This window comes from Eretmochelys imbricata, chromosome 4, assembly GCF_965152235.1.
Source record: "Eretmochelys imbricata isolate rEreImb1 chromosome 4, rEreImb1.hap1, whole genome shotgun sequence".
Taxonomy (NCBI): Eukaryota; Metazoa; Chordata; order Testudines; family Cheloniidae; genus Eretmochelys; species Eretmochelys imbricata.
The window spans coordinates 53,606,097-53,633,936 of NC_135575.1; the positions used below are offsets into that span (position 1 = coordinate 53,606,097).

A 27,840-nucleotide genomic window follows, 5' to 3' on the forward strand; every position below is an offset into this window, starting at 1 on the left:
GGCAGGACATGAAGTTTGGTTTTTATTATGCAGTACTGTACATACTGTTTATTTCTTTAGTGCTGAAAATTTACCATCATAGGCCATTCAGTTTCCTTTATAGGAATTACCCTTGTGCAATGATATTTCCTCAGGGAATCACTGAAGTCTTTTAAAAACAGTTCTGTAAGTGCATTGCTTCCAAATTTGGACAATTTAAAAATTGTCTATTACATGGGTAGTAGGGCCACATTCATGGTGGGAGACGTCCAGAAGACATTTGTGCTACAGGTTTCCCCCAAATAATAGTCATGGAAGAAAATAAATGCAGCACAGAAAGGGAGCAAACATGTGACTAGTGCTTGGAAAGAGTCAGGAGCTCAGAAGGAGCCAGGAACTCAGTGGAAGCACAGAGGACGCACAGGCTAGGAGTAACATCTCTGGGGTCTTAGGTCTGTATCCACAGATTTTCAGCCTATGCCTGCATGCATGAATGCATCAAATCCACAGACAGAACAAAAGGATGTGTAACATTTGCAAGTCTGCATCCACAGATCTGTTGGTATTTCCCATGAAGAATGGGGGGCATACAATATAACCCATTATGGTGAAGGAGAAATCAAAATGATTCACACCTGTCCTGTAAAGTTTAAAAAGGCTGCCATCTTCATCTTCTGTAACAGGAAAGGGGGTGGGGATGTAAAACGGACACAAAGAACTGAAAAAGAGTACCACCTCCCAGGGCAATCGAGCACAAATGGGCTTGAAGTTGTGAACTTTTTGTACTGTGTGGTTTAGAACCCCAGTTTTCACTGCTTCAGATCCTGAGTGAGTATTTTTGAAAATACTAATGGGAACATGTGCAATAATTTTTAGGCTTGTAGCCTTGAGCCATAAGTGATTATTATTTTGATTATTGTAGGGAACATTGTGTGAAGAAAATCACAGCTCTTTTCCCTTCAATGCCTGTCAATATGTTTCATTCCCAGCATCCATATGTTCTGAACTAGGATGGTTATTTATGGTCTTGCAGCTCAGACAATCTTAAATCAAGTGAGCTCTATTCATCGTCTTTTGATCATGACTTTCTGTGGAGAGAAAGGGTAGGCCATTAAGCCACAATTTCATTTGCACCACCCCATGTGCCAAAGAAGTTATTGCTAGAATGAGAGTTAAAGGACCTGATTCTCTGCTTCACTGTATTAGTTTTATGCTATTGATATCAATGGAGATACACCAGCATGACAGAGCATGACAGGTGTAACAGAGTAGAGAATCAGGCCTTCTCACTTTCTGTCACCTAGCAAGGAAAGCAAAATGCTTTTAATTACTTGCTTTTTGACTCACCTCACTTGGATTATAATTGGTTTCATTTAATAAAGGGCCTGCTGCATGACTAACTGACTTGGACAGGTCAAACAATGTTAAAACAGTGGATTTAATTCACTACTCTGAATTTTTATTTATTTATTTATTTGTTTTACAGCAGTGGCTTAAAATGCTCTCACAGCCAGAACTCAAGACCTATAATGGTACCAGCTGTAAGGGCTAAACACTGATCTCCACAGCATATTGTCCAAACCAAACATTTTAATCTCAGGATTGAGCAGAAGTAAACATGTCAAAAGCCTTTGGCAGGTTTGGTGCCAAGTGCCCCATTCACACACTGGTTATTTTTAACACGGTTTAAACTTGACTACAGCCATACCATGCTCTAACGCAGTTGGCTGGCCAGGTTGCACATTAGAACACACGATTCTAAATACGTTCAAGCCCTGGCTGCCATCTAGTAAAGGTGGTATCTTCCATAAAAAAAAAAAAAAAATTTACAGAGGAATGGAATGAACTCGTTCAGCTGAAGCTTGGTGTAACCAACTAAAGAGGGTTCACACTTTTTATTGTTTTAGACCATAGAAGGCAGTAATGATAAATTGTTCAACTTTTGACATTTTTGCACATTTACACTTTAATCGGCTTTATATCATGTTCATAATGAAATCCCTCATCTTCCTGCACAGAATGGATAAGCACTCCTGGTATTCTCAAGAAAACATCAGAAGTAAATGATATATTAAAATTTAAGGCCCAGATCCTCAGCTGTGAGTGAACAGCACACAGAACATCTTCGGAGTGAATGTGTGTAGTGGGGCAAGTGTGTAAAACTGGCTTTGAGCCATGTTTGTACTCCCCAGGTCCTGAGCAGACTGTGCAATAGCCTGGTCTTCCAGCCTCAGTTAGACTGTCCTTAAGGCTGCCCTAAATTTCCATATCTGCCAACAAGTCTAGAGGGAAAGCCTTGGCCATGACCCCTTTGCAACCTGGATTTTACAACCCTAGGTCTCAGTTTTACCTTCTCCTCAGCTGCTACAGGAAATGCATAAACACACACATCCCAATAGAAGGCTTAAAAAAATAGAGGGGGGCAATTATATATTAAAAATGAGAGAGAAAAATATTTTATTGCACCAGGTTCTCATATGACTTCAGAATGATTGAATTTCTGAACTCCTGATTTATGAGCAGGACGTACTGCCCACAGCCAAAATCATTTTTAGTATTAAAAGAAAAAAAAGAGAAGTCTCCTGAAATTCAAGTCAGATTTAATATCAAACATAGCACATGAGTGCTGGGTGTGCTGCCGCACCCCCTGGCTTGAAATGGTTTCCATCATATACAGGGTTTACAGTTTTGTTCTATGGCTTTCAGCACCCCCCACTATAAAAACTGTTCCAATGCCACTGACATAGCAGCAGCCATATTCAAGTGCTTTCCCATAAATCATGAAGACCACACTAGCCAATGAACTGGCAGCCACGGGCATGGAACTCAGAGGTACAAACAAGGGGATCTGAGCTGGGAAAGTAGTTGCTCTGGATGTCTGAGCCAGTTGAAACCAATTGCCGTATAACTATAATGTCATTGCCTGGGAAGAGAGATGGGGCAGGGGATGGGTAAGAGAGGAGTATCCCATTTAGCAATATATTAGCTGTCAAATCATCTGTCTTTGTCATAGTAAGGATTGGGACATCTTGACTGTGAAAGGATTTGGGAACTCACATGCACTGATCTGCATGTATATCTATTATCTATATTGAGGACACATGTTTCTGTTTTATGTAATAGCAAATTGCACACTAATACCTCAAGTAATGTAATGGAGCAGACTGGCTAGGCTCCTACCATTCTGAAAACGAACTGCTGAAGTTCAGAGCCTTGTAACAAGCAGAGTGAATACAAAACACTTTGCTCAGATGCTACCGCAGAGGTGGAGGAGAACGGTGCCCTCTGCTTCTTGCATCTGAGCTTTTTAGGAATCATCGTTGTTAGCATTTTAATAACCTCGTTTGGTAACAACAAAGGATGATATCTTAGGTTCACAAGGTAAAAAGAAAAAAGGAATCAGACTTTTCATATTCATTAAATTCTTTGACATTTAATTCTTAACAGGAGAGTTTCAACAATGACAAGGATCATAAAGGAACAATTTGCTGCTGTATGTTACCATTGATATTTCAGCATGAATTGAAATAGCACTATTCAGTGATGAAAAGAGCAGCTACTTGTAACAAAGAGCGCCATGGAAACTGGAATATAATTTACCAACAAAGGCTGTTCTATTATAGGAATTTAAAATGAGAAAAATGGTAACGCAAGTGCCTTGAGGGACATTAATTAGTTAGCACTTTTCAAAAATAAGAGAATTTTAAAGAAAATTAAAGGAAGACATCTTAACAGTATTGCACTGTGACGAATGGGCTTATCTAGCATGTAAATAACTCTCCCCCAAGAGAGCAAGGAAATGAGATCTTGCTAGATATATTGCAGCAAACTTACTATGTGCACTGCATGCTTTATGCAGCACCTAGAAATAGGTACTGTAAGAAATGATCGAGTTCTCACACAGCACACCAAAGCCAGAAAATTCCAAGTGTGGTCTGAAATATGCTCATGCATATATGGTATGATATGCCGTGCACGCTGCAGACTGACTGGAGATCCCTGAAATGAGTTTAACGGGGACTTAAGATTCATCTTTGAATTTCCTTGCTTTGACTTTTGTGTATAGATAACATCAGTTCAATACAACAGGCTAAATTCTGCTCTGTTAAACTTGTACAGCTCCACTTTTCAACTGGAGTTGCATGGGTGTAATAGAGAGTAGAATATGCCCATATTTTAATGACAGGAGAAAGAGGTAGATACTGGTCTGAATTTTGAAAGGCAACCAGTGATCCTGGGTACCTCAGTTTTTGGGTGACCAAGCTGAGTGATCTTAAAGGGGTTATTTATTCTGCTTTTAACCTTTTATGAATGTCAGGCCTCTTTAATGAATCTCACATTTGGCATCCAAAAAGAGAAGACATGCCAGATCACTAGTCACTTTTGAAAGTCTTGGCCATACTGTCAGTAAGAGCCAAATGTGACCTACAGTATTTCTAAACAAAAGTTACAATCTTTTTGGGGATTGTCCACTGGTTAACCCATGTCTATGGCAAAACAAAATGATCCACAGCTCTTTCACACCAAAACTTAAACAAAAAAAAGAGTAACTCCTCTTTAAGATCCACAATATGTCATGCTATTCTGCCTCAGAACTAGCATAGATGAACACCAAAAATAAAAACCAAGTCTCTCAAAAATGTGCAAATATTTGTGAAGCCAACATACAAAGTAGTACACGAACATAGCACACATTCTAGTGCTCCATAACAAAACAGCTCTTACTCAGATAGACTTCAGGAAGCACGAGTTACACATTTGGACTTACTGGAGGGGAACGGGGAAAATGTTAAGCAGATGGAAAAGGATAAACTTTGGCTTTGATCCTACAAGCAATTTAGGTAATTGGAGTAAGTGCAGAGCAGATTGCAGAACTGGGGCCTTGGTGAAGAAAAGTGTTCCCACAGACCAAGGGCCGTTCAGTCCAGTATCTTTTCTCCAACAGTAGCCAACACAGAAGCGTCAGAGGACGGTTTAAGAAACCCTATTGTAGACAGTTACAGGATAACTGCTCTTACAGAAAAAATCCTTCTAGTTCTCAATAGATAGACATTGGCTTAAGCCCTTGAAGCATGAGGATTTATATCCATTCCAAAACATAAAAAATATATTTACTATGATGACTCTGGATATTGTTCATATCCATATGAATATCTAATCCTTTTTAGAATTGTGCTGATATATTGACTTCAGTGATATCATGTAGCAATGAGATCCATGGGCCATTTGTGTGTTGCAAAACTATTTGCTTTCTATCACTTTTGAATCTGTCACTATTCAATTTTACACAGTAGCTCTTTGTTCTCATATCTTGACACAGGGTAAATAAAATCACCTTGTCCCCTTTCTCTATACCATTCCTTATTTTATATCCTTTTATTGTGTCTCCTCCCATTTGCCTCGTCTCTAAGATAAGCCAATCCCAGTCAACAGTTCAAGCTCTATTCATTTAAGAGTTTTACATGCCCTAATTATTCTCATTGCCTCTCTTCGAACACCCTCTAATTTCCCACCCCGGCCACCTTTTTTTTTTTGTTTCGTTTTTTTGCTATGTCCTTGTCAAGATAGGGTAATCAGAACTACTTTTAATACTTCTAAAAGACGAGTTAGATACTATTGTAATGCACTCAAAAAATAATGACATGATAAAGATGCAAGTAATAGTAGTACTTAACCCAAAAGTCCCATAAGTTAATGAGAATAGATACAATAGATCACAGCAGCATAACTTGCAAATGCTATATTTATTTAGGTATTTTTGTAAATGCAGATTATTCACTCTATAGCTCTTCTGGAGCTGTTAAGGTCTTATATTAATCCACTTAATTCACAGTTCATGGACACAGACTGTAATGTAAGGTAATGACTTTCAGAGATAAAAATCTTATGTAATGTTAGTTAACAATAGCCCTTTGTTTAAAGTGCCTCTATCATTGTTCCTTTCTTTAAGATTCCAAAATATTGAAGTCCAAACTACCAATGTATCAGTCAAACTGTGAACTAAGAGCTTAAAAAAGGTCAGTATACAATGCATATGTATATCTGAAAGCAGTATCTACTAATTCAAATTACATTTGTTTTGATAAGACTACAATGTAACTTAAAAATAACTTAGCTGTTGATTAAAGTAGAGTGAATAATGAACGCATCTGTTGTATATTTCATTCAGATAAAAAAAGTGAAATTAATTGATCAAGTTATTCAGCTAGCTTTACTGCTGACTCAGGTAGAATATGTGCTTCTTTTCTTCTATATGTGTAGGGAGGCTATCCCTCACATACAACCAGTAGGAAATAATTCCTCCACAACACACTTTGATACACTAAAATACAGATTCAACTAACACACCACCTTCCCCAACCTAGCTATCAACATACTATCATCAGAAGCAAGCGTTAACCAGGAGATAGGGATGTTTTCAATGAATCCTGGTCAAAACAGCAGCAAGGTGCTTCCCCAAGCAAGGTTCCCTAGTTGTCTGTGTGGAAAGTGTGCACTAGATCTACCCAGCATCATGCTGAACTTGCTGGGTAGATCATGTTGGGTATCACATTGAGAGTTTAATTTTATTTAAAGCCAAAGCATGAACCAACTCCATATACTTTTGTGAATCACTGCAAATCAAAGCCCCCCATTACTGTACAGGTCTGCTAAGAATAGAAACACAAACATTAATGTGAGAGAAAAGAAAAACTACCTTTTTCAGATGGAGCTATTGCAAACTCCCATTGTCTTCCATGGACATTGGACCGTGCCCTTTGAATGGAAGTTATGCAAATATATATTCTATAAAACCGTTCATAAATATTTGCATTTTATTACAAATAACTTGCCTGGTTCTTAGTTCAGAATGTGATCAGACACAACTGGCAATCAGATGTACACATCTGGAGTTCTTTAATGTTAATATCATACTTGTTGTAGCTGCTCCACTCCACAGAAAACCATGTTGTGTGATTTCAAAAGGGGCCAAATCTTGCAGTCGTTACTCAGGCAAAACTCCCACTGATTTGACTGCATATATTACACATCTCTGAACCCATTTTAGTTTAAGTGAATTCAGTGCTTTGAAAGGTACCAAACTGATAGAGCCTTTTGGTCAAACCACATGCGCTGTGACAGATACACAGGACAAGAATGGAGCAGGGCATAAAACACTATAAAGTGTACAGAAGGCTCCACAGGATTTCCACAGCGTCCAAGATACAAGCCATTCAACTAAGATACACTCAACACATTTGATGAAAGAATTTAGCTCCCAGTATTTACATGAGAGTTCACAATGGCCATGTTCTCTCCTATATAAAAAAAAAAAATTCTCACAGTTCTGGAGCTTTAACTTTCCACCTGTCCTGCAGGAGATTTCTAGTTTTTCAGTGTAAATCCCAGTAAGAAATTCTGAGTTCCTATAAAAAAGGACACTATCTTCTTGCTCGAATGGTAACAGTATAAAGCTTGAGGATTTCACCTCAGTGAAAGATAAAACTGTTAAAATATACGAACATCATCAACTTGTCACGGGACTTCAGATGTCAAAGAGGCATGAATGGGGCGAGATGTAGGTATATGAAAACCTAGAAAGTTTCACTGTTACATGTGAAGTAAAATAAAGCTAAGATTGAAATCCTGACAAATACCCAGGTGGATTATGGGTAAAAGGTTTTACTTCTCTTAGCAAGGTGGATTTATTGTAACTATGCTTCACATAAGCAAACAAAAGAAAAGCAAACACACCACACACTCAGCAGATTAGCACATCAGTAGATGAAACGCTGGGGCTTGACACAAAGTAAATGGAGGCACAGTGATGCACCACATCACAATGCAAACAAAACATGAAATACAGAGATAAGCCAGAACTGTTAGCCACTGACAATTCTGACAATAAATACAAGCAACATCTCTGAGCCACTAAACCAGCATAAACTGTAAAATTCTATAACCACAAACCTCGGTGTAAACTTTTTCCCCTCATGTGGTCCCTTTACTTCCAAGTGGTCCCTTTACTGGAGTTATTTTGGTCCCCACCTTTGGAGAAACTTAGAAGCTGTGGAGATCGAGGGATGGGGAAACTGAGTTTCCTTGTATTGAGTTTTTAAGAATAGTGTCCCCCCAAGGGGAAGGAGCTTGGGGCTTTATGGATTTGGCAGGGGGAAAAGCCTCCCAACACAGTGGATGTTTGGTCTTACCACTCAGAACTTCATGGATGGGCACCTGACTCATGTGGACCTGTTGGCCTTACCTTCCACCAGTAGAGTGGCACGTGCTGGAATCACTCCATGATTGTCTTCAAACATTATAAAGCCCCAATGGAACTGTCATATTGAAATCAGAATGGTGTGCAAGGGACAATGCACTTCCCCCTTTCTTGTGGGCAGGGGGGATCATCCCAGAAAATAGCCATTGATTCCTGGTACTCCATCATTATCCTGACCAGAAACAGTAGTTTGGTATCTTATTACAGTGCATGCTCCTGCTTGACAACTTGTATCACTAGCCAACCAGTAGGATCATGCCTTTCTCACCTAATGGAAATTACATTTCTAAGCTTCCATGCATTGTTCTGCAAATGTATCCCTAAATAAACTGCACTGACCAGATTAGAGTTACTTTCACTTATAATTTTGAAATCTTTACATGGTTTAAATTGTTTTCAGAATCTGCTTCAGGATTTATGTGGCTCCCCGGAAGGTCAATCATTCCCATATCCATCTCAGCTTATGCCGTTTACCCTCAGCAGATGAAGATATCTAAACAGAGATGGGAACCAATTCTTGATATCTATCTTAACCACATCTTAACAAAGAGGTTTCAGAGTAACAGCCATGTTAGTCTGTATTCGCAAAAAGAAAAGGAGTACTTGTGGCACCTTAGAGACTAACCAATTTATTTGAGCATAAGCTTTCGTGAGCTACAGCTCACTTCATCCACAGTATGCATCCGATGAAGTGAGCTGTAGCTCACGAAAGCTTATGCTCAAATAAATTGGTTAGTCTCTAAGGTGCCACAAGTACTCCTTTTCTTTTAACAAAGAGATTGTTCTCACAGCCTGCCTCCTCTCCCAGTGTGATTATACAGATCACTTACCAGCTCATTCACAATCTCTTAACATCCTTGTGGCAATTACAATAATTACTTCTGTGGGAAAGTAATACTGAAAAAGACTTATCAGCTTCTAATGCAGTAACTGTTGCACCCTCCTTGAAAAAGAGCTAATCATGCTCTCTGCTCTTCCCGCCATACCCATTCCATCTTTTGTCTCCACCTGCTCCCCTCTTCAAGCTTCTTGGCTGCCTGGTCCACTTCACCTCTTCTTCCCCTGCACATGTTCCTCACTTCTTGCTTCCCTTCTGCCCCCAGACATGTTGCCCAACCATCTGATCCTCTTCTCTCCTTGCTTCTGTAGTCATAATATCTGGCAGCCTCATTCCTTTCTTCCCTGTATATTCCTCACCAATGATAGCTGGCAGCTCATTTCCTCTGCTCCTCCTCCTCTTACGTAGCAGCAACTATGTAGGACAGGCAGTTCCTTCTGCTTAATCCAGATGCTTTTACAGGCATCCACATTCTGCTTTGCAATGAAGACCCTAGACTCCCATAGAAGCATCTGGAAACAAGGACAGCCAGCGTCATGTGACCAGCCATCTCTGTGTAAACCACCACCATGTGTCATCAGTGGTTGATAGACTATAGACTGGGAGTCACTAATGTAAACAAGAGTACCTGTAACAGAGTGGCTCACCTCTTGAAGTCTGGGGCTCATTAACTCTGGTTACAGAATGAGCCACATCTGGGAGAGAGAGAGTAAGGTGATTATCCTATAAAGAGCAGCAGGAGGTTGCAATGAAGGGGAGGGGAGTTGTGGCAGAGTTTTCAGAATGAGGAAAGGCTCTGTCAGGGATGACCCTGAGACCAGGAGAGTTGTCCCAGGCAGAGAGGCCTGGGACAGACCTTGACCAAGCAAGGGAGAAATTGCAAAGGTGACAGGTGGGAGAGCCTAAAAAGAGGAGGAAGAGAAACCTTGTGTTGTGAGGACCATGCATGGACTTTGGTATTCTGAGTTTTATTTGCAATTTATGTTATATAAATAAACCTCATCCTCAAGGAGAGGTATTTTTGACCCAGAAAAAGGCCTAGACATTCCAAGAGGGGAAGCTGATGCAGGCTGCCTACAATGTGACCGTTGGTCATGAGGGAGCAAAAGGAAAGTGGCTGGGCCTGGTTACTGTACCCCACAGAAACAGAAACACATACCTTGGCCAATGTCAAATACAATATCATGGCCTTCTCCCTAGCAATTCATTTGTCCCTTTCTCCTGTTCTTTTTCCCCCCAGTTACATTTGCCCTATCCCTCTTTTTCATTGGACAACCAACAGCCTTTGTTATTCCCATGCTTATACTCTTTTAAAACATCTGCATTGCTTTCCTAAAATGTGCAAACTCATAAGTCTAACAAGCTGACATGACTTATGATTGGATCCTACATCAGTCAGTTAGGAGAGAGTGAAAAAGTAATAACCAGGCTAGAACTTCTCTTTTTATTAGGATACACATATCTACAGATGTAAATACATGACAGCAACACTGATAAAAGCAACCCTGAGCCTATCACATTTATTTTTGATATCCCTTCGTACTCCCTTTGTTCCTCCTTATGTGTCCACACATGGTAGGTGCCTGATGCTAAGTCTTATTGCACAGGAATAATAATTTTAACTATAAAACAATAGTTGTATCTAAACAGTCAGATAAGGTTAGGTCTTCAAAGCCCAAGGATCCAATCCTACAGTCTTTACTAATGTTTAAATGGAATTATTATGTGTGGATGGATTCCTCACACAAAGATTGTTTGACATTTTGCCCTATTATAATTGGAGAAGCGATCTAATGTTGCTATTTGATAGTGAATTGGTGCATTTAACCTATTTCACTGTAATTTTATGAGGCATCCCTGTTGTTCTACTCCATGTTAAAACATATCTCTGCAACATTTATAGAAGCCACAGATTAGATCAGCCTCGATCCTGACTGATACACTCATGCATTGATTGGCATATCAGCTGAGTCTTTGTCACAAATAGCTCTTACTGGCAGCCAATCTACTAAACAGAGCATCACACTTCCGAATTTTTACATTAAAATAGAGAGACAATGAAGTGGATATAGTAGACAGAAGGCCAGAAAGTCATCTGATTTTAAAGTACTAGTGGGTTGTCTTCTCAGAAAACCAATTCAGAAGTCACATAGGTTTTCGGAAAACAGCCAGCGGCAGAGATTACTAATGCCTTAAGATGCAGCTAGAGATAATTTCTATTTCCCATGGCATGGGAAATGACTCTCTGTGCATGTTTCCGAACCAGCTGTAAAAATGACTTGGAAAACTGGAAGAAAAGAGAAAAGCCATGCAGAAGCGATTAACCATCACAGATGTTACAGTTTGAACTAATAATTATTGGGCTGATCAGTTTCTAAATGTGCAGTATTTAAATATACACACAAAGGGACAAATCCTGGAAAGCAGTGCATTGACCCAGCAGCTGGGGTTTTTCATGGGGTAAGGAAGAAGGATCATTCTCCACCGAACTGCAGCCTGTACTGTGGCCCGAGGCTGCAGTAGCCTTTATGCTGCCTGCACTCTACTCGAGGGGAGAAAATGACAGGGGCATTCATATAGTGATTCATTGTCCCTGCTCTCTCCCAGCACATCACCTTCAGATGGACTCATATCACTATCATGTGTATGTGTCATAATAGCCGAGGTGGAGGAATTGCTTTCCAAACCGAAAAAACTTTTTTGTACACATGTTCTGGGCCCACAGGAGCTGAACTGCATGACGCAAACTGTGCTCCCCAAATTCTGCCTCTGACCTCTCCCAAACTGGCAACACCTCAGTGCAGTGGGCTCTGCTACAGCCACAGAGCAGAGAGCAGGATTTGTCCCATAATATCAAGGCTTTGCATTAAACAGATAAAAGCAAGGGAATTCAGAGTTAGAGGGCTGAGTTTGCATCCTTAATTTATCATGTTGTAGATAATAGGTATCGTAGCTCACATTATGCCAGGCCACAAAGTGTTCTGAGAACCCTAGTCAGCTGCAATGGGCAAACGTTTGTAGCAGGAGGATTAAGATGACCAGGCAGCCCAACTCTGAATATGTCGAAAGGCATTTTTAACTGACTCAACAGAATGGAACAGACACTTTCACCAGAAAATTATTCAACTGCCTAGATGAGCATGGAACCTGAGAAATATTCCACCGATATATATTCAAGCCAGTGGGCAGATAGTTCAGCCAGGACACATAAAATAAAGCCTCAAACTATGGTTCAATTCAAGTCCCTTTCCACTGAGCTGCTTTATTAATACAAAAAGGATACTAAATAAGAACAAAGCAACTTAGAATGCAAGGCCATTCCAGCTTTCAGCCTTTTCTGCTCTTTCCTTTAGGTAGCCTTCACTTACAGCTGCCCTGTTTCCCCACCTCAAATCACCCATGTGAGAGGTAGGGATGTCAAAGGTTCTTCTTAGAACTCCTCACATCTGAGCCATAAGGAGTACGGTCAGTCCTTGTCACAATTCATGCATATGGGCCGCAAATTGCAAAACACAATCACTGTTGTTTTTCAGCTGCTTTTTTAAAAAATGCCCCAAAGTCTTAACTGGCCTGCATTTTAAATTAACAACAGTCAGGCAATTTAGTCCAAAAATGAAAGCATTTTGAAGCTTCAGAAGCTATGGAAAGCACCTGAAATGAGTCAGGATTTTTATTTTTAATTGCACTCTCAATTTTCAAAGAGCTGAACAGATTTCCCCCCCAATCTAGGAATGAAAGCCCAAGTTTCAGAAAGGAATTTATAGGTAATTTAGGAAGACCTAAAAATTGGTCGATATAATGCAAATGCAAACATAATTTTAGCTGTATGGGGCCAGCCAACACTCTCAGCAAATGTGCAAAGGTACAGGAAAGTTCACTTTAGCAAGACAGATTCTCAGACTGGCAAACCAACTCTCCCACCTCAAGCAATCATGATAAATACCTAGTCCATGACTGAATTACATGCATGTGTCATTTCGTTGTATGCATTTTCAGAGGCTTCATCAGGAGCAAAACCAATGTTTACTTTCTAGGCAGGAAAATCCACCAGTTAAATTCATCTGCTTTGTTTGCCATGATCAGCAGATTCTGTTACTAGTTAACGAGTTACAGGTACATGAAGATTTGATTGTGAAACCATTACTTCAATTTTCCAGACTCTTCATGGATAAAATAGCACTGTAATCTTAAAGACAACAGCAGACCACCCCTTCAGCTTCTATCTCTGTCAGCAGCAAATGAGGTAGAGGTCCTACCTCTGGATATCATCTGGAGTCAGAAAGGCAGGAAGTATCTGAACCACAATTTAGTATCTCTCTCCGTTCAGAGCTCTTGGTACAGCTTAGCACAGTATATGATTATTATGTATCATTTTTGCACAGAAGTGCCCCTTTAATGAAGCTATAGGAAGTGAGTTATGCTGCAGACTATGGATCTGATCCAAAGCTCACTGAAGTAAATTGGAGACTTTCCAGGAATCCAGGTATTTCAATGGGCATCGAATCAGGAGCAGCATCTCAAAGTTCTGCAGAAGTTGATGGGAGTTTAAGGTCCTGATCACCTTGCATTATTTATTCTAGGGCTCTACGTGAAATTTTAGAAATATAATTTCGAGAAAAACATGATGTAGAAATATTTGTTTTTTTCTCAATGATTCTGAGATAAAGAATAAAGATTCCAAAACAAAATATCACAAGACACAAAAAAGTATACTGAGGAAAAATGAAGGAAAATATAAAATTGCCCTTCACTTTTTACTTGAGGGTAGCTGGACACCTTGTAAATTCACACCATCCACTGGGCTTTGTAAAGCATTTGAAAGATTAATACAGGTCACCTTTGATTACCTCATGATAAAATATTACAATATAATCCTATAATTTCTGTACCACTTATTTGGCACTTTGGCAGTACATGAACAAATTGACTTGGAGCCAAATGTATCTGTTATGCTTATCTGAAGCAGACTAATGCAAGAAGGATTTTGATCCCAAGGAACAGTAACTGTGTTCCTCTGTGCAGGATATATTAATCTGGGTACAAACTTCCAAAGAGAGGGGAAAAAATAGAGCTGCCTAACTGCAGTTTGAGAATAGCTCTGCTGTATTTTACTAGAAAAGAAAATTGCATCCATTTCATCCACAGCCCTACGACCTGATCCTGCAAAGATTCACACATGTGGCTACATAGACTATGAGTCACCCAACTTACATCACTGAACACAAGTCTAGGATCAGGGCCTTAAAGTGCATAAAGGAGGAGCCATCTCCTTGTGAATAAACTGTATAAATTATTTGAACACAGCTTTTCAAAATCCAGACTTTTCAAACCTAGAAGTAGCAGCTAGTTTATAAATATAATGCTTTGTACTACTATTCATTTTTCATCTGAAGATCTCAAAGCACTTTACAAACATTAATGCATTAAGAGATTGATTCGATGGGCTTCAAATCAGGCTCTAAACCTTTTAAAACCTACATGAAGTAAGATATTATCCCCATTTCACAGCTCTGTAAACTGAGGAACAAAGAGCTTAAAGCCAACATTTTTAAATTGAAAAACTCCATTTTAGGTACCTCATTTTCATAGATGCTGCGCATGAACAACTCACATTGAAGTCAATTGGAATTGTGGGTGCTCCATGTAACCCAGACTTACACAGTGTTTTTGTCTCTCTTTCTCTCTTGTGGTTATGCCACAGAGAGAGGTTAATGGACCTGCTACAGCTTTGCAGTAACAGCTGCATTTTCTAGCTCAAGTAGTAGAGACTCATACTTTTAGATTCAGAACTTCTGGGTTTGAACCCTGCTGCCCACAAGCCATCAAGGATATTGACTTGTTGGTGACAGCGTGATTCAAGTTATTGACTTACATTGACATTTTGGAGCATCACACTGTGCCATGTCAAATATTAAAAGGCTACAAACCACACATGTGTTGTAATTTCACACACACATTTTTGAGACCTCTCTCGTTTCATTCATCTGTGTCCATATCATACTCAGACATTTTTGAAAAATTTCCAGGACAGTTTTTCCCCTTTCAGTTTTCATTGATGCTAGGTGTGACATTCAAGTGTTAATTAATACAAATTGGATGCAGACCATATATTAATTAAACATGACACTCAAATTATTTAAACCCAATACAAAATCAAGATTATACAAAGCATTTTGGCACCCTGCTTTTCCAAAATGACTGATAATATCAAGCCTTGGTAACTTGCTATAAGTCTACTGCTTCTTGGCTCCTTAGAAAAGAAGGAATAAATGAAGTGAAAAGAACACTGGAAAAGTCTAATAGACAAACTGACTAATCTCAGACCCCAAGGTCATAGCAAAGCAATTCATTTCTTGGCTTTTCCACAGCACAAGACATGATTTATCAATCTGAGAGCAGGCTTACAAACACTATACATCTCAATAATACATCCTTTGCACTGTGTAACTTTTTAAACAATGATAGATTGCCTGTGTTGAACCAAAGTTATATTACAAACAGAAACAAAATATTTGCAACAAAATGACCCTTAAAAAAAGAAGTATGCCAAATATAGTTAATCACAATGGCTAATTGTGCCATTTTAGAGCATAGAAGTTTCCTAATATATATGCCTCCAGGGATTTTACCAACTTCACATATTGTTACACATCAGGACACTAAACAAATGTCTTCTTTTCTTCATCATTTGATGCTGCTAATATTGGATACCATTGCAGTAGATTTGTTTTTTAAAATATAACAATAGTAACAAACAACCACGTATATTTCCAAAGAGAAAGGATGGTTTTGTGGTTAAAACTAGATTGTGACTCAGGAGATCTGGATTTAATTTTCAGCTACACCACAGTCTTCCTGTTTGACCTTGAGCAAGTAGTTAATGACTGAGTCAGATTCCCATCTGTAAAATGGGAATAATACTTTCTTCTGTCTTTACTATTCATACTCTAATCTTGCACTGTGATTCGTGCAGGCTCGGCAGTCCACTTACATACATACGTAATGCAGGATTGGGGTTTTAAACTATCAACAATTCTGAACAGGGACCATCTCCCAACCTACTATCTGTTTGTGCAGTACCTGACTGAGTGGGGATCTGATCTTGATTGGGCCCTCAAGGCACAACTCTAATGCAAATACAGACTGATAATTTCTATAGCATCTTTCATCCCAAGGGCTCGTAAACGTTCTTTACAAACTAGGGTTCTGATCCTGAAATCCAATCCTTGCTGAAGAGCGACAATGAAGGGATGGATATCTGTAGTTAAGGTCTTGGCCAAAGACTATGAGGCAGTATAAGTTAGCGCAAAGCACAAAATAAACCTAAAGACCATATATGAGATTAATCTGAAGGTTCAATGTGCCCAATTTCCAGTCCTCTACATTTTACTTTCTGATACTGCTTCCTCTGTCATTTTTAAAGTAACAAGCTTGCTTGCTTTCAGAGTACCGGTTGTTAGCTCATTAACCGGTTTTTCAGTCCTGACAAGCCTGATCCTTATCATGTATGAAAAAATGAAGAGAACACAGCTGCAGATGGCATGGTTGCATGATGTAATTTTTAATGAAGTTTTACTTTTAGGGTTATTCAAATATTTTTATCTTGAATAAGAATCCTTATTGACCCAGTACATATATGTAGAAGTTAATTTTACACTGCAGAAAAAGAAAAGATTTCACTGCAATTCAAAATATTCTTGGTTAACAAAATTATTTCAAGTTATTAAAAAAATGCATAGTTGAGCAGCTGAACACTGTGACCTCAAAGTCTGCATGAAGCGATCATTAACCTCCATGTTACTTCAGGTCCCATTAGTACACTAGGGGCTTTGCTCTTTACACTTGTGCTTACAACAAATAAAGAATGAAACTCCAGGCTTGAGAATAAGGTAATTAACAGAGTTTCACTAGGAAATAAAAAACACACCTACCCTTAAATCTTTAAATGCACTTTTCAAAGTAAATAAGGGGTATATACCGTGTCTGAAGAGGGACTCAATGCTCCTCCATCCCAAGGCCAATAGTATTTTCAGTTTTAAAAAGTAAAAAAAGGATTATCACGCATTTTCTTTTGGTTTATTTTCTCTTCCACTGTGTCTTCTGTAGCTTCAAGTATCTTTCCCCCCTCCTATTCAGCATCTGTGTATTCTCTATCACTTCTGTCTATCTGGGTTTTTACATCAACTTGGTATCCGAGTGCCTCAGGCTCAGAGGATTTAACCTATTTAAGGCCCTGATCCTGCAATTTGTTCCCTGAGTGCAGACAGCTGCCCCCTGCACAAATTCCTGCTGACTTTAAGGGGGTTTGTGTGGGTGCAGCGGGCCTAACCGTGCACAACCAATTGCAGACTGTCTCGGACACACACAGTTCCCAGCTGGAGGAGCTGTGGGGTGGCACGTTTTGGAGTTATTTGTTAATTATTACATAGAATTTTCTAATATATTTGATACACCCCAATAATGTTCCTGGTCCTGTACATGACACAGAAGAGAAGACAATCTATGACCTGAAGAGTTTATAATCTAGAAGACAATCAAGCAGCTGTCTGCATCTCCCTGTGCCCTTTAACATGGACTCTAAAGTATTGGTCCGTTCCACTCACTTCATAATGCAGATATGGAGAGGGATTCATAGGATGAGCCATTGAAAAGGGGACTATGCACCAAATATGGGCATTTGACAGCTTTGTTATAAGGACGGTAGGTGCCCTAACATCTCCCTATTCCTAGTGATGTAATTAGTTAAATTCTCCTCAAAACTCTTTAGGCACATTTTGTTGCAGGCTGGCAGAAAGCTGGTTGACACTGTTTGAGAATCAGCTGATCATTCACCCAAGTACCAGCTGCCAGTTATTTTACATGCTCTGCCACACCTAGAAATGCACAACTGTGACTGATTCTGAAGCAAACATTTACCTTGGCACATCACAACACAGAAGGAATCACCGCAAACTTCCTTGCTCCTGAAGTAATTTACATCTACAGCCATTTACAAATATATTACAAATTACACACCTGGAGGAGTCACAAATGTTAACTAGCTCAAGGCACCACCCTTAGTTTTTGTTTAAATCCCATCATGTAATACCACTCCAACACTGACATACTATGTGTGATCTTTAACATAACACTGATGGAAAGGATTCTAAGCAATGTCAGCATCACAGCTCGAAGACTTTATAAATAACAGCATGGCCTGACAAATACCCATCACCAGCTGCTGTTTAGGGGCCTGAGACTCAATGCTCATTGAAGTCAATGGAAACACTCCCGTTATTTCAGGGGCTGTTGAGTCAGCCCCTATTAATATTAGTCAAAGCTATCTTCAAAAGCCCCCCCCCCCCTTTTTTTTTTTTTTTGCCACAATAGCTAGGCAATGGTATCTTTCTACTCTATCTCTGGAGAAATTTCAGATGTAGAATTCCTCTCAGTATGCTTAACAGCAAGCAGCATCTTTACAATTCAGCCTTCATGCAGCAAGCGAATTTTAAAAAAACATCCATTGTTTAATTACTTCTGTTTCAGGACTGTTTAATGGAGTCTAAAAAGCCGCATTCAGCATAGCACGTAATAATTTGTTTAGTCCAATTGTGTTTTGATAGTTATTAAATAATGCATTGGAAACCCTTGTCTTTTTCTTATGTACTTCTACATTCATGTGTAGAATGTGCCATCAGATGCACAGTAAACATAGTAAACCTTCCTTTATCTCCCATGCAAAAAGCACCCTGACTAGGAAGAGTGATAAACTGATGCTTCAGCAGCTTTGTAGCATGGAGGAAGCAACCCTACACATGTAAAGCTGAGCCCCTTTTTCTGAAACTATCTTTTAATGGAACACATCAAATCAGCTGGACTATCAGAGTTCTGAAACAATACAGATCGCCACAATTCTTTGGTCTGCTCCAGCTGTGCAAAGCAGCCACAATACCACCTTAACCAGCTCTCTAAAGATTCTCCATAACTAAAGGGAATCCCGCAATGGATGTTCCCGTGAGAAAGGGGGTATACCTGGGGCAGCCTTAAAGTCACCGTCATGCTCCCCTCCTCCCAAGTTGTACTGCGTACACCTCAGCTGCAGATAAGGATCTAGCCCACTATATGTATACTCTGTGGGAGGTAATATTATTTTTATTTGTACTTTTAAAGAAAGAATAGTGTCCCTTACGTTCTAACCAGCAGAGCAGCAATATGCTCAGAAATACATAATACCTGATCTCACACTCATTTAACCCAACCGCAAAAAACTTGTGCTGATCTAAACAGAAGCAGGACAGTTCCAAAATTATCCATAACAAAAATAATTAGTAATATTGCTTAATTACAATATATTCTTCAGTGTGCAAGTTCTCAAAGAGATTTAACTGTGTGGAAAGTCTGGTGGGGATTTTGTGTGCGTGCACATGTGCATTTTTAAAAGAACACCTCATCTATATTGATAATAGCCATATAACTTACAGAGCCAGGAGAGGAATAGTGTCGAATACAAACCCTTGACCACCTCACCTGCACTCTGCCCGCTAATGCATTTCCCCAGGACTTACAGTAGCATTCCAGACACTTGAACATAAGCAATAAGACTAATAACAAATAAACAAAACAAAAAAACTGCTAGAAAAAGGTTCTTTTCCCCCACCAAAAGAAATGTAGACTTCTCTCATTCTTTCTCACAAGATTATACTGTTCTGATGAATGTGTGTGTGTGTTGTATGTGTATACACACATACACGCACACATGCGCATATGTCAAGGTTCCTCCCCCACTCTGAACTCTAGGGTACAGGTGTGGGGACCTGCATGAAAGACCCCCTAAGCTTATTCTTACCAGCGTAGGTTAAAAACTTCCCCAAGGTACAAACTTTGCCTTGTCCTTGAACCGTATGCTGCCACCACCAAGCGTTTTTAAACAAAGAACAGGGAAAGAAACCATTTGGAGACGTCTTCCCCCAAAATATCCCCCCCCCCCCAAGCCCTACACCCCCTTTCCTGGGGAAGACTTGATAATAATCCTCACCAATGGGTACAGGTGAACACAGACCCAAACCCTTGGATCTTAAGAACAATGAAAAATCAGTCAGGTTCTTAAAAGATGAATTTTAATTAAAGAAAAGGTAAAAGAATCGCCTCTGTAAAATCAGGATGATAAATACTTTACAGGGTAATCAGATTCAAAACACAGAGAATCCCTCTAGGCAAAACCGTAAGTTACAAAAAGACACAAAAACAGGAATATACATTCCCTCCAGCACAGCTTATTTTACAAGTCATTAAACAAAAGAAAATCTAATGCATTTTCTAGCTAGATTACTTACTAACTTTCCAGGAGTTGTAAGGCTTGCATTCCTGATCTGTTCCTGGCAAAAGCATCACACAGACAGACAAAACCCTTTGTCCCCCCCCCCTCCAGATTTGAAAGCATCTTGTCCTCTCATTGGTTATTTTGGGTCAGGTGCCAGTGAGGTTACCTTAGCTTCTTAACCCTTTACAGGTGAAAGGGTTTTGCCTCTGACCAGGAGGGATTTTATAGCACTGTATACAGAAAGGTGCTTACCCTTCCCTTTATATTTATGACAGCATACAGCCCACAAGTGTCCATTTTACCATCTTTACATAGCTTTTCCCAGGTTTTCACAGCTCAGAAGCCAAATGACTTATTTTCAGAATCTAGCCATTTTTTCTTTAAGGAGCATATTCATTTGTAATTATTAGGGGCAGACAACCAATAAGAGTCAAAAGGAAATCCATACAGTTTTTTTACAGGTGACCAGAGCGACAAGCTCATATTGGTTGTGAAAGACTGACACACGCTCACGTTGCTTGTTGTGTTACTCCGTGGATAACATTTACAGAGATAACCCTATAAGTGTCAGATCCTGGGTCTACAAACTCAGGCTTGTGGGGCTCAGACTACAGTGCTAAAAACAGCTGTGTAGAAATTGCAGTTCAAGCTGGAGACTGAAGTCCACCTCCCTCCCTAGTCTTCAGAGCCCGAGCTTCAACCCTAGCCCAAATGTCTACACAGCTATTTGTAGCGTCATAACATGAGTCCCACAAGTCCAAATCTGTAGACATGAGCTTTGAGACTCACGGGAGTGGGTTGCTACTTGCTCTGTAGATATACCCTGTGTGACTAAATCAAGTTATTCTTTTGCTGAACTGTAGAATTAGCTGTTTAGATCACTATTTAAACAACAGAAAAATTGTCACATAATATAACATTCAGAAACATTCTTGGGCCTGATTCTTCCTAGAAGGACACAAATAACTTCCACTGAATGAAACCATTGGTAGTTATTCGTATCCTGAAGGTGAGATTCAGAACTCTGGAGATCTACTTACTCTTCTGCTTTCTCTGCATATGAAAGCAGAATGCACAATGAGGTCACCAAGGGCCAGAAAGAGCAAATCTTCAAGCAACAGCAATTCAAATAGATACCAGATCCGCTGGAAAAAACAACTTGACCAGCATGCAGTTTCCAGGGATCATTGCTTTTTCTACAGCATTTTAACGTTATGATCATTTTTAAAAGGAAAGGGGGGGAAATAAGGTACCTACTTCTCAGGATTTTCCACTTCTTCAGTAACAAAATTGAGGTAAAACCTAGAAAATGAGAGAAAAATTTTACAAAACTTTAGTGCATTTTCATCCTAGATTAATTTTCCAACAGTCATGTAGATATTCTTAATTCATTAAACAGACCTGCCCATTATCACATTTTCTTTAGAGACCTACCTTTGCAATTATACCGAGGAAGGAAATCACACCTATTTATCCTTCTGCCTTCCTTCCATTTTGGAGGAAAAGTTGGCTTGCTAGTTATCAAGGAGAATACGACACCAGACAAAATCCTACACAATGCCAATGTGGACTGACATTGCACTTAGGGTTTTTTCCCAAGCTCACATACTGAAAAAAGTGTGGCCAAAAATCCCCCTTAAGCCACATAAATCTCAGTCTTAGGCCCTAGCCTTAAGCTTGCATTTGAGAGAATGTCTTATAAATGTTATATCAGTGACCTTGACCAGGCCTTTGGAGCAACCAGAATAGAAGCAATTTCAAAAGAATCCATCTCAGACTTTAACTACAACTTTCCAGTATTGGCTAATGTCACGTATATAGCCAGTAACCAAGGTCATTAATCCTGCAAGCTATGACACTGACCACTGCATGATCAATGAGGCCTTTGCACTCCAGTGTAAGAGCTAGACAAAGCTGTGTATCTGCATACATAAGGCTATGCAGAGGCCATAGTCCTACACACTGAGCACTAGTAAGTCTCAAACTTCTTGAGTAATTGTTCCCTAACTTGCAAATGCACAGAGTAAAAAAAGGGAGGGGGGAGTAACGTAAGGATGTTGGTTTATACCTAGTAAAGCAGTTAGCTACATGATCATCTCTTAACTCTCATTCCAGCTACTAGACAGAAATAATTTGGTGGCCATGCAGCAGCTCTCTCAGTAATGCAAGATCGTGTTTCCCTACATTCTTTGTTCTGCTTCTCACCCACCACTGATATACACAATACTCTGCTCCTGCACTATGCAGGATAAAATTCCAGACATAGCCAATAAAACATCCCTGCTCTTCATTTTACTACTGCCTCTTAGGGCGCGTATTAAATTCAGCCAGTAACCTGGGTCACAACCATAGGCGCCAACTTTTCCTGGTGCCGGTGGGTGCTCGTGCCTCCCCGCCCCCAGCCCCAACTCCACTCCTGCCCCACCCCCATTCCAACCCCTTCCCCAGAGTCCCCGCCCCAACTTCACCCCTCCCTGCCCCATTGGACTCCTTCCCCAAATCCCCGTCCTGCCCCCGCCTCTCCCCCACCTTCTCTCCGCTCCTCCTCCCCTCCCTCCCACAGCTTGTTACGTCGTGAAACAGCTATTTCGCGGCGGCAAGCACTGGGAGGAGAAGCGGGGAAGTCATGCTCATGGGGGGAGGCGGAGGTGAGCTTGGGTGGGGCAGGGAGCTGCTGGTGGGTGCAGAGCACACACCAATTTTTCCCCATGGTGTTCCAGCCATGGAGCACCTACGGAGTCAGCACCTATGGTCACAACATCAAATTTTGCCCTGCTTCTTCACAGTTATTTTATTGGATTAAATTAGCCACATGTGACTAACCCAGCAAGGCTAGTGTGTGACATACCTCTTAGTGCTCTGGTCTGTTCTGCTCTAAAGCTATCAGTTTGAGCTAGTGACAAAGAGAGAGAGGTAGCTTGGAAGAAGCACTGGCAAAAGTTAGATCTGATTCTGTTTACTAATTTTGTAAATGGCAAATAAGGACCTAGGATTAAAAGTCAGTAGCTGGGAAAGGCAAGGCAAAAAGTGATTACTTTTATTTTAAATGTACGTTTTGAGGAGCTCAGTGTTTTGGTTGGGAAAGGGAAGTACCTAGGTCTAAGAGGTATAAAGATAATATTTTTAAAACCTATTTTACAGCCTCAAGGGGTGAGTAATGTCCAAACAAAGGGTTTTCAAAAGTAGCAATAAAACAAAAATTATCATTAAGGGGAGTATTTTAAGCCAGAGTCCATTTCACAGGTAAATGAGAGAAAGAAAGAAAGGGGGGGGGGGAGGGAAGAGAGATTTCATATAATCAGGAAGATTTCTTTCAGCTTTCAAAATGCCAGCTCTATTTTCTGAACCTGTGGATTCTCTAGGGTGTCCCCCACACAACTGAATGTGTTTTGTTCAGTAATTCACTGGGCATGTTTGTAATGCCCTTCTACAAAAGGGGAGATACAGGCTGGCAGAGAATTCAAATATCTGACCTTACCCATTGCCACCTCTCCCACCTCCAAAAAAAAACCAAACCCTTATCATTCAAGCCTCATCCTCTGTATAAGGCAAAGTGGTTTAGTGCCTGTGAGCAGTGTGTAAAGGGGGAAAAAAGGCTTCCAAACAGCTCTCAAAATAAACCCTGTCTGTGCATTGCAGTACTTTTTAAACTCCAGCTGCACAGTATATAGACACTGCACAATGTGGAACACCTATAGAGCATAAATAAATTATAAGGAAGAAGCTAAAAACACCAACCTGTTTCCAGCCTACAATAGTGTCATTAGTGACACGGAGAGAGAGAGAACTTGGAGGAAAGTTCTGAGTAAGATACTTTGAGCCAGATTCTGATACCATAGTTCACACCGACTAGTACTTTACTCCCACTAAAATGATGTAAGGTGCTAGTCAACAAGTGCAAAGTGGTCTTATATCACTACTTTGTGACCTAGCTAAAGTTATTAATATACCCTTGTAAGCACTCAGTTTTTACTTGTCTTTTGGGCTACATTTTCTTAAAAGTAGAGACCGAGGTCCACAGGAAACACAATTCCTCTTGCAAATTGTTTAACTGCCCATATAAAACGGTATTTGTGCATGCAATTACCCATATATTTAACAAAGGGAATGTTTTTTCCTGCTTTGCTTTTAATTAAAATGGATTATGAGAATTAAAGTATAGTCCTCCTTGTTCACTTCAGCTCTATCCTGAGGCCAAAAATGTAAATCAATAATTATTTTGAGCCAGATTCGTCCATGCTTACTCACCTTACTCTGCAAAAATACTCTCTTTCCTTGATGGGGCTACCCACAGAGTAACTACTGAACATAAGTAAAACCAGCAGAATCTGTCTCTTAATACATCACGTAATTCAAACTAAGATATACATGAGGTGGTTGAATTCAGGATCCCAACAAAAGGAAGAAAGGAGAGCAGCAGAGAGTCCAGGACCCTGGACTTCAGAAAAGCAGACTTTGACTCCGTCAGGGAACTGATGGGCATGATCCCCTGAGAGGCTAATGTGAGGAGGAAAGGAGTCCAGGAGAGCTGGCTGTATTTTAAAGAAGCCTTATTGAGAGCACAGGTACAAACCATCCTAATGTGCAGAAAGAATAGCAAATATGGCAGGCGACCAATTTGGCTTAACAGAGGAATCTTCAGTGAGCTTAAACACAAAAAGGAAACTTACGAGAAGTGGAAACTTGGACAGATGACTAGGGAGGAGTATAAAAATGTTGCTCAAGCATGCAGGGGTGTAATCAGAAAGGACAAAGCACAACTGGAGTTGCAGCTAGCAAGGGATGTGAAGGGTAACAAGAAAGGTTTCCACGGGTATGTTACCAACAAGAAGAAAATCAAGGAAACTGTGGGACCCTTACTAAATGGGGGAGGCAACCTACTGAAAGATGATGCAGAAAAAGCTGAAGTACTCAATGCTTTTATTTGCCTCAGTCTTCACAGACAAGGTCAGCTCCCAGATTGCTGCACTGGGCAGCACAGTGTGGGGAGGAGCTGAGCAGCCTCAGTGGTGAAAGAACAGGTTAAGGACTATTTAGAAAAGCTGGACATGCACAAGTCCATGGGACCAGATGCAATGCATCCTAGAGTGCTGAGGGAGTTGGCTGATGTGATTGCAGAGCCATTGGCCTTTATCTTTGAAATGGCGATCGAGGGAGGTCCCAGACGATTGTAAAAAGGCAAATATAGTGGCCATCTTTAAAAAAGGGAAGAAGGAGAATCCAGGGAACTACAAACTGGTAAGCCTCACCTCAGTCCCCGGAAAAATCATGGAGCAGGTCCTCAAGGAATCCATTTTGAAGCACTTGGAGGAGAGGAAGGTGATCAGGAACAGTCAACATGGATTCACCAAGGACAAGTCATGCCTGACCAACCTGACTGCCTTCTATGATGAGTTAACTAGCTCTGTGGGATGGGGAAAGTGGTGGATGTGACTTTAGTAAAGCTTTTGATACGGTCTCCCACAGTATTCTTGCCAGCAAGATAAAGATGTATGGATTGGATGAATGGATTATAAGGTGGATAGAAAGCTGGCTAGATCGTCGGGGTCAACGGGTAGTGATCAATGGCTCCAGGTCTAGTTCGCAGCCAGTATCCAGTGGAGTGCCCCAGGAGTCGGCCCTGGGACCGGTTTTGTTCAACATCTTCATTAATGATCTGGATGTTGGGATGGATTGCACGCTCAGCAAGTTTGCGGATGACACTAAGCTAGGGGGAAGAGGTAGATACACTGGAGGGTAGGAATAGGGTCCAGAGTGACCTAGACAAATTGAAGGATTGGGCCAAAAATAATCTGATGAGGTTCAACAAGGACAAGTGCAGAGTCCTGCACTTAGCATGGAAGAATCCCATGCACTGCTACAAGCTGGGGACTGACTGGGTAAGCGGCAGTTCTGCAGAAAAGGGCCTGGGGATTACAGTGGATGAGAAGTTGGATATGAGTGGACAGTGTGCCCTTGTTGCCAAGAAGGCTAATGGCATATTGGGCTGCATTCGTAGGAGCATTGCCAGCAGACCAAGGGAAGTGATTATTCCCCTCTATTCGGCACTGGTGAGGCCACATCTAGAGTATCGCGTCCAGTATTGGGCCCCCTATTTCAGAAAGGATGTGGACAAATTGGAGAGAGTCCAGCGGAGGACTATGAAAATTATTAGGGGCAGGGGCACGTTACTTATGAAGAATGGCTGAGGGAACTGGGCTAATTTAGTCTGCAGAAGAGAAGAGCGATGGGGATTTGATAGCAGCCTTCAACTACCTGAAGGGCGGTTCCAAAGAGGATGGAGCTAGGCTCTTTCTCAGTGTTGGCTGATGACAGAACAAGAAGCAAAGGTTTCAAGTTGCCATGGGGAAGGTCAAGGTTGGATATTAGGGAAAACTATTTCACCAGAAGGGTGGTGAAGCACTGGAATGGGTTACCTAGGGAGGTGGTGGTATCTCCATATTTAGAGATTTTTAAGGCCTTGCTTGACAAAGCCCTGGCTGAGATGTTTTAATTGGGGTTGGTCCTGCTTTGAGCAGGGGGTTGGACTAGATGACCTCCTGAGGTCTCTTCCAACCCTAATCTTCTATGATTCCATGATACAGGACATGTCAGTCATTTTTTACACTTAGATACATGGCTTTGTTACAGCATACAATCTATAATACAAGTGGACATCTTTGGACTACTTACCAGCCTGAATAGGCATACATTCCTGAATAAAAAGCAAGAGGTAATCCCATAACACTGGCATCATTCCCTGCAAATGCATCTTTAAAGTGCTGTGTTTCTCCTGCAATAGAAATAGAAATGATGCTTAAATATAACCTCTGAAATATTCACTAGACAATAAAAAAAATTACCCATGACTACTGCATTGTGACCATCTACTCTCCCTTTCCCTCTTCAAAAAAAAAATCACATCATGGAGAAGTTACTCACCCAGATAGTTCAACTGACTTCAGATTCTGCTGTTGACATCAATGGGACTATCTGGAAGGAGGCACGCCTTGGGGCCCTATTTTACCCTGGGGTGTTTACTACTTCCCACCACCCAACACAGATGTAATGAGGTTAAGTGGTGTCCGTATAAAATAAGTAAGAACTACTAATTATTCTTTAAGAAAGGCTTTGAATGATTTTTGACTATAACAACAGCATAAGCAAAACAAGAAAAGGAAAACCAAAGACCAGCACTGAATAAGGATTAATACAAAAGGCAGATTATATTTAAGACAAGCGCAAGTACATGTAATATTGTGGACAATTTGCGAGTTCCTGAACAGTAACTTTACATATGCTGGTCCTGGCAGGTTATAATAAAAGCCCTGAAGAGAAGCATAAGTAAAGCTCTTATTCACCATATCAGGGTTCCTTCCCCACTCTGAACGCTAGGGTACAGATATGGGGACCTGCATGAAAACCTCCTAAGCTTACTTTTACCAGCTTAGGTTAAAACTTCCCTAAGGTACAAACTATTTTACCTTT

At 40.4% G+C, this 27,840-nt stretch overlaps 1 protein-coding gene across 1 annotated transcript in view; it reads right to left on the bottom strand.

Annotated features, from left to right (window-relative positions):
- The window catches only part of SLC7A11 (solute carrier family 7 member 11), a 70,553-nt gene that overhangs the window by 18,172 nt on the left and 24,541 nt on the right, over window positions 1-27,840 (bottom strand). The window contains exons 5-6 of the mRNA XM_077814436.1: window positions 27,046-27,145; window positions 21,631-21,675 (exon numbers count right to left, since the gene is read on the bottom strand). Of these exons, the coding sequence (XP_077670562.1) occupies window positions 21,631-21,675; window positions 27,046-27,145 (145 nt within the window). The remainder of the gene's footprint in view (window positions 1-21,630; window positions 21,676-27,045; window positions 27,146-27,840) is intronic.